The sequence below is a fragment of the Chiloscyllium plagiosum genome, chromosome 5, assembly GCF_004010195.1.
Source record: "Chiloscyllium plagiosum isolate BGI_BamShark_2017 chromosome 5, ASM401019v2, whole genome shotgun sequence".
NCBI lineage: Eukaryota > Metazoa > Chordata > Chondrichthyes > Orectolobiformes > Hemiscylliidae > Chiloscyllium > Chiloscyllium plagiosum.
Genome location: NC_057714.1, coordinates 119,785,931 through 119,793,463, shown reverse-complemented (window position 1 = coordinate 119,793,463; position 7,533 = coordinate 119,785,931). Strand labels below are relative to the sequence as shown.

The 7,533-nt window shown below is 42.2% G+C and overlaps 1 protein-coding gene across 3 annotated transcripts in view; it reads right to left on the bottom strand.

The window, feature by feature from the left end:
* The window catches only part of smpd5 (sphingomyelin phosphodiesterase 5), a 69,970-nt gene that overhangs the window by 35,400 nt on the left and 27,037 nt on the right, over positions 1-7,533 (bottom strand). For all 3 annotated transcript variants that reach the window (XM_043690913.1, XM_043690912.1, XM_043690914.1), the window contains one exon: positions 4,933-5,008. In XM_043690913.1, coding sequence (XP_043546848.1) covers positions 4,933-5,008 — 76 coding nt within the window. The remainder of the gene's footprint in view (positions 1-4,932; positions 5,009-7,533) is intronic.

Genomic DNA, 7,533 nt, shown 5'->3' with positions numbered 1-7,533 from the left:
TGAATCGTTTTCCCATACACCAGCTCCTCAGCCATGCATTCATCTGCTTTATCCTCCTATTCCTGCCCTCACTAGCTTGTAGCACTGGGAGTAATCCAGATATTACTACTCTTGAGGACCTCCTTTTTAAATTTCTGCCTAACTCTCTGTAATCTCCCTTCAGAGTCTCAACCTTTTCCCTTCCAATGTCGTTGGTTCCAATGTGGACAATGGCCTCCTGCTGGCCCTTCTCCCCAGTGAGAACATTCTGCACCCTCTCCAAGACATCCTTGATCCTGGCACCAGGGAAACAACACACCATTCTGCTTTTTCTCTGCTGGCCACAGAAACGTCTGTCTGTACCTCGGACTACAGAATCCCCTAACACAATTGATCTCTTGGAAGCCGACGCACCCCTCGTTGCATTAGAGCCAGTCTCAATACCAGAAACTTGGCTGTTTGTGCTACGTTCCCCTGAGAATCCATCGCCCCCTACATTTTCCAAAACAGAATACCGGTTTGAAATGGGTATATCCACAAAAGACTCCTGCTCTAGCTGCCTACCTCTCTCACCCTTCCTGGAGTTAACCCATCTATGTGACTGTATCTGATACTTTCCATCCTTTCTATAACTGCCATCCATCACATACTGTAGCTGTTGCAAATTCTTCATCGCTTCTATTTGTCCCTCCAACTGATCCACTCAATCTGATAAGATTTGCACCCAACAACATTTATGGCAGATATAATCCGCAATAACCCTTAAAATCTCTTTAAACTCCCACACCTGACAAGAAGTACATATCACTGCAAAGGCCATTTTTGCTCCTTCACAATCTACAGACCCAGAAAATAACACCGTCTTATTCCTCTACAAACACTTCCCCAGGTTAAATTAATAGCTATGGCTTATATTTTAAGTTTAATCAAGAGACTTATCTCTAAAAACATATAATCAAGAAAGAATCCACTCTTGCACCATCTTTGAACAGGAGTGAGTTCCCAGAGGACTGTGGAATTGCTAATGTTGTTTCTCTTGTTTAAGAAGGGTTGCAAGGATAATCCAGGTAATTATAGAATGGTGAGCCCGACAGTGGGAGAAGATACTGAGGGATAGGATCTATTTACATTTGGAAGAAAATGGGCTTATCGGTGATGGCAGCATGGTTTTATGTGGGGAAGTTGATATCTTACCAAATTAATAGCATTCTTTGAGGAAGTGACAAAATTAATTGATGAGGGAAGAATTGTACATGTCATATATATGGACTTCAGTAAGGTGTTTGATAAAGTTCCCCACGGAAGGCTGATGGAAAAAGTGAAGTCGCATGGGGTCCAGGGTAAACTAGCTAGATGGATAGAGAACTAGCTGGGCAACAGGAGACAGATTAGTAGTGGAAAGGAGTTTCCCAAAATGGAGAAATTGTGACCAGTGGTATTCCACAGGGATCCGTGCTGAGACCACTGCTGTTTGTGATTTAAATAAATGATCTGGAGGAAAGTATAGGTGGTCTGATTAGCAAGTTTGCAGAGGACACTAAGATTGGAGGAGTAGCAGATCGTGAAGGGGACTATCAGAGAATGCAGCAAAATATAGTTAGATTGGAGAGTTGGGCAGAGAAACAGTAGTTGGAGGTTAATCTGGGCAAATGCGAGATGATGCATTTTGGAAGATCCAATTCAAGAGCGATCTGTGGAAAAACCTTAGGGAAAATTGATGTACAAAGAGATCTGGGTGTTCAGGTCAATGCAGGTCATACAGTGGTCAAGAAGGCATACACAGCATGCTTTCCTTCGTCAAAACGGGGTACTGAGTACAGAGTTGGCAGGTCATGTTACAGTTGCATAATACTTTGGTTTGGCCATATTTGGAATACTGCGTACAATTCTGGTCACCACGTTACCAAAAGAACATGGTTGCTTTGGAGAGGGTCCAGAGGAGGTTCACCAGGCTGTTGCCTGGTATGGAGGGTGCTAGCTAAGAAAATATGTTGAGTAGTTTAAGATTTATTCATTAGAAAGATGAAGGTTGTGGGAGGAACCTGATTGAGGTCTACAAAATCATGAGAGGTATGGACAGGGTGGATAGCAAAATGCTTTTTCCCCTCAGAGCTGGGACTCAATTATGAGAGGTCACGAGTTCAAGGTGAGAGGGGAAATGTTTAAGGGAGATATGCGTGGAATGTTCTTTACGCAGAGGGTGGTGGTTGCCAGGAGCATGTTGCCAGTGGAGGTGGTGGAAGAGGGCATGGTTGCATCACGTGAGATGTATCTAGACTGATACATGAATGGGCAGGAAGCAGAGGGATATAGATCCTTGGAAAATAGGTGACAGGCTTAGATAGAGGACTTGGATTGGCGCAGGCTTGAAGGGCTGAAGGGCCTGTTCCTGTGCTATAATTTTTTTTGTTCTTTGTATCCCTATGAAGGAGATGCAATGGTAAGTCACCATAGAAAAATAGCCAAGAAAATGCCTGAGAGTCAGCTGACATTGAGCTAAGTATTTGCCTTTGGGCAAGGATCATAAATCAACAAACTTGTCCATTACCATTTTTGTTTACCTCACATTTTCATCTTTTGACATATTATGTCTGCAGTTTTTTGCACTGTCACACGTTCTCCCCCCATCAGCCACCCCAACTCATTGCCTCACTCTGTACTCATTTGGAATGTTTCCTATTTCTGATGCAAGGCTACTAGATCCTAGACAGGAAATGCTTATTTTACTTCAGATGCTGCCACACCAGCTGTGTACTTCCTACATTTTCTGTTCTTAATTCAGGTTTCCAACATTTGCAGTATTTTGCTTCTAACACAAATTTGAATCTTTTCTTGAAAAGATTTTTGATGTAGGATCTGATCAACCTATGGGATGGGTAACACAAAGCTATCCTTGAATACAATCCTGATATTGCAATAAAGAATAAAAACAAGTAATCATTATGAAATGCCGACTGTAATTTCATTTGTTTTTCTCTTTGTTGCTCAGCATGATCTGCCCCTATAGATAAAGACAAACAAGTCGATGTAATATAATTAAACATTTTACATAATCGAAATAAGTGACAAGAATAAAGGGGAAAAGCAGTGTGTTAACATGGCAAGATTTTAGAACAAGAAACAGGCTGAAGGGATGGATGGGTCATTTTTCAGGTTGAAAGATTTTCTAATCAGGTGGCACATGATTCAGTTCTGGGCCTAATTTTCATAATTTAGGAGGATGACTTTGATGAAGTATAAGCGCACTTTGAATGTTCAACATCACATTGACTGCAGTGATTCAAGGAGGTAACTCATCTTTTCTTTAGCAATGGGCAAAATCATTGGCTTAGCCAGTGATGCTAACATTCTACGAGAGAACAACTAGACACCAAGCACAGCTACATAAGAATCCTACATTGATTAGAGTTCAGTCTTCAAAACTATTATCCCCTCAAAACGGATTACTAAACTTAGTAATCTCAGACGAAGCCCCATTCTCTCCAACTGGATCCTCAGTTTCCTGACCCACGGGCCACAATCAATGAAGATAATATTTCATAGTCACTAACACTCAACACTGGAGCCACCCAGGGGTGCATACTCAGCCCCCTACTGTACTCACTGGATACCCATGACTGTGTCACCAAATACCAGACTAATGTCATTTACAAGTTCGCTGATGACACCATCATAGAAGGTCGAATCTCAGATGGTGACAAAACAGACTAAGACGGGAGGTACAAGACCTAGAAGGTGGCGCACCAAGAACAACCCAGCTCTCAATGCCAGCAAAACCAAGGAACTCATTATTGACTTTCGGCAGGATGTTACTTATGCCCCTCTACATATTAACAGCACAGAAGTGGAACGAGTGGAGAGTGTCAAGCGTAAATGTCATACACAACAAGCTTTCTTGGGCTCTTCACGTGGACGCACTGGTTACACAGGCCCAACAGGCAGCTGAGGGAATTTGGCATGACGATGAATACCCTCGACAACTTTTTTAGGTGCGCCATCGAGAGCATTCTGGCTGGAGATATCATTACCTGGTATGGAAACTGTACCATTCAAGATCAGACAGCGGTACAGAGCTCAGCCTGGACAATCACAAAGGCCAACCTCCCATCTATAGAATCCATCTACTAGGCCCATGTCAAGGAAAGGCTGCCAGCATTCTCAAAGATCCATCCCACCCTGGCAAAGTTTTTCTATAACCTCTACCATCGGGGAGAAGGTACAGAAGCCTGAACACGCACCAGCCAGTTTCAAAACAGTTCCTACCTTACTGTTGTTAGAATACTGAATGGACTCAAACTCTATTAAATTTGGTGGGAAATTTTTTTTAATTAATGAAAAACTAGCAAATGATGGTATTCAAGGGACTTCAATGTCCTTCTACATAGAACACAAAGTTGTATGTTTCTGCCTGGGATCACCTTCATCACAGGGGCCAGACTTCACTTCTGCTGATACCTAGAATACATTGGAATCAGTAAACATTACAGATCCTGACAATAACCTAATGAGACTACCAAAGATTTCTAACTGCAGAACTAATCAAGCCTCAGGTCAGCCCATTTTCAATCATCACAATGGTGATGAAAAACACCACAATGCTATCAAGTAGCACTTACTCATCAATCAGCATATCAGTTCCACTAAACTGCACCAGATTTCATTACAGCCTTAATCCAATCCTGGACAAAACAGTTGAACTCCACGAGAGGTAAGGGAGACTGACTTTACCTTCAAGGCTGCATGTAATGTCTAGTGCGGTGTGGTGTTTAGATCTCTTAGGATACAGAGAGAAAACTCGGCACTAGTTAGTGCAATACCTAGTACAAATGAAGATGCTTGTAGTTGTTCAGAGGTTGATCATTTCTGTCCCAGGACAGCATTGAGAGATTTCCTCAGGGTAATGCCCTGAGCTCAATTTCAGTTACTACAATGGCCAACACCCATGTTCTCTACCTGCTATGGCGTGTAGGTGAGTGCAGCTGAGATACCCCACAATCTTCTGGCCTTTCTCAGTCAAACCAACCTGGATCTGAAAGTAAAAAAAAAAGTTTATGATGTGTTTGTTGCTGTCACATTACAAGACTTTTTTTTTTATTAATCTGGTCTATACATCACCAGGATGTGATTTGCAAAAAGAAGAAAGGTGGTAAGGAAAAGTGAAGGGAACTATAGACCGGTGAGCCTGACATCGGTGGTGAGTAAGTTGTTGGACGGAATCCTGAGGGACAGGATTTACATGTATTTGGAAAGACAAGGACTGATTAGGGATAGCCAGCATGGCTTTGCACGTGGAAGATCATCTCTTAAGAACATGATTGAGATTTTTGAAGAAGTAACAAAGAGGATTTATGAGGGCAGAGTGGTCAACATGATCTATTTGGACTTCAGTAAGACGTTCGACAAGGTTCCCCATGGGAGACTCATTAGCAAGGTTAGATCTCATGGAATACAGGGAGAGCTAGCCACTTGGATACAGAACTGGCTCAAACGTAGAAGACAGAGGGTGGTGGTGGAGGGTTGTTTTTCAGACTGGAAGCCTGTGACCAATGGAGTGCCACAAGGATCAGTGCTGGGTCCACTACTTTGTCATTTACATAAATGATTTGGATGTGAATATAGGAGGTATATCTAATAAATTTGTAGAAGACACCAAAATTGGAGGTGTAGTGGACCTACAAAGGCGGCTACCTCAGAGTACAACAGGATCTTGACCAGATGGGCCAATAAAGATGGGCTAAGGAGTGGCAGATGAAGATTAGTTTAGATAAATGTGAGGTGCTGCATTTTGGGAAAGCAAATCAGAGCTGGACTTATGCACTTAATGATAAGGTCCTGGGGAGTGTTGCTGAACAAAGACCTTGGAGTACAGGCTTATAGATCCTTAAAAGTAGAGTCACAGGTTGATAGGATAGTGTAAGCGACGTTTGGTATGCTTTCCTTTATTGGTCAGAACATTGAGTACAGCAGTTGGGAGGTCATGTTGTGGCTGTATAGGATGTTGGTTAGGCCACTGTTGGAATATTGCGTGTAATTCGGATCTTTGATCTCATTCATTTTGGAAGGATGTTGTGAAACTTGAAAAGGTTCAGAAAAGATTTACAAGGATGTTGCCAGGATTGGAGGATTTGAGCTATTGAGAGAGGCTGAATAGGCTGGGGCTGTTTTCCCTGGAGCATTGAAGGCCGAGGAGTGAGCTCATACAGGTTTATAAAATCATGAGGGGTATGGATTGGATAAATAGACAAAGTCCTTTAAGAGGCTGAATAGGCTGGGGCTGTTTTCCCTGGAGCATTGAAGGCCGAGGAGTGAGCTCATACAGGTTTATAAAATCATGAGGGGTATGGATTGGATAAATAGACAAAGTCCTTTATCTGAGGTGGGGGAGAGGGGAAAGATACAAACAGGACCAAAGGATCATTTTTTTCACATAGAGGGTGGTGCGTGTAAGGAATAAGTTTCCAGAAGTGGTGGAGGCTGGTACAATTGCAGCATTTAAAAGGCATCTAGATGGGAATGTGAATAGGAAGGGTTTGGAGGGATATGGGCCAAGTGCTGGCAATAGGACTGGATTAGGTTAGTATATCCGGTTGGCATGGACGAGTTGGACTGAAGCGTCTGTTTCCTTGCTGTACTTCTCTATGACTCTAACTACACTTAAATGCTAGAGTTTAAAAGGAAAGCGTATTCACACAGGTTTAGAAAATAATGCAAAAGTGGGGAGGGGGCAGAAAAGGAAAGATTTAGCCTTACAAAGCAAAGGAAATGGCACGTTACAGGGCAGCTATTCAGGCAATGACACCCAGAGTGGCATAGAAAAGGGAAAAAGTATACAAACATTGAGAAAAACCAGCAAATATTGTTCTAGAAAACTATTCTGAATATGTTCCATGAACTCTTCATTGCCAATTTGATTTCTCAATCTACAAGATGATTGCAAGGAAAGATGAGAGAGATGGGAGTCATTGTCCATGAAACAGAGGAGATGAAGAGATAACCTTATTGAGATATTCAAAATTATGAACAAATTTGACAGGATAGAGGAGGAAATTCTGTTTCCATTCATTGGTATGTCACTAATTAGGGGTTACAACTTCATGATTATCAGGAAGAGAGCTCAGAACGTAACGAAGAGAAAATTCTAAATTCAGGGTTGTTAAGATTTGGAATGCGCTGCTTGGGAGAATGGTGGAGGGCAGGTTCTATAGGTTTTAAAACAGAGTTTCAATTCATATTTGAAAGTGATGAATTTAGAGAACTCTGGAGATTGGGCTGGAGAATGGGACTGGGTAGCTCTTTAAGGCGGTGGCCCAGACACAATAGCCTCCTTCAGTAGTACAAAATTTTATGCTTCTACAATAGTGAATAGTAGATAGTGACGAAGGATGTTGTAGGATACAGGTTACAGAGAGACATAGATAAGCTGCAGAGCTGGGCTGAGAGGTGGCAAATGGAGTTTAATGCGGACAAGTGTGAGGTGATTCACTTTGGTTGGAGTAACCGGAATACTGGGCTAATAGTAAGATTCTTGGTAGTGTAGATGAGCAGAGAGATCTC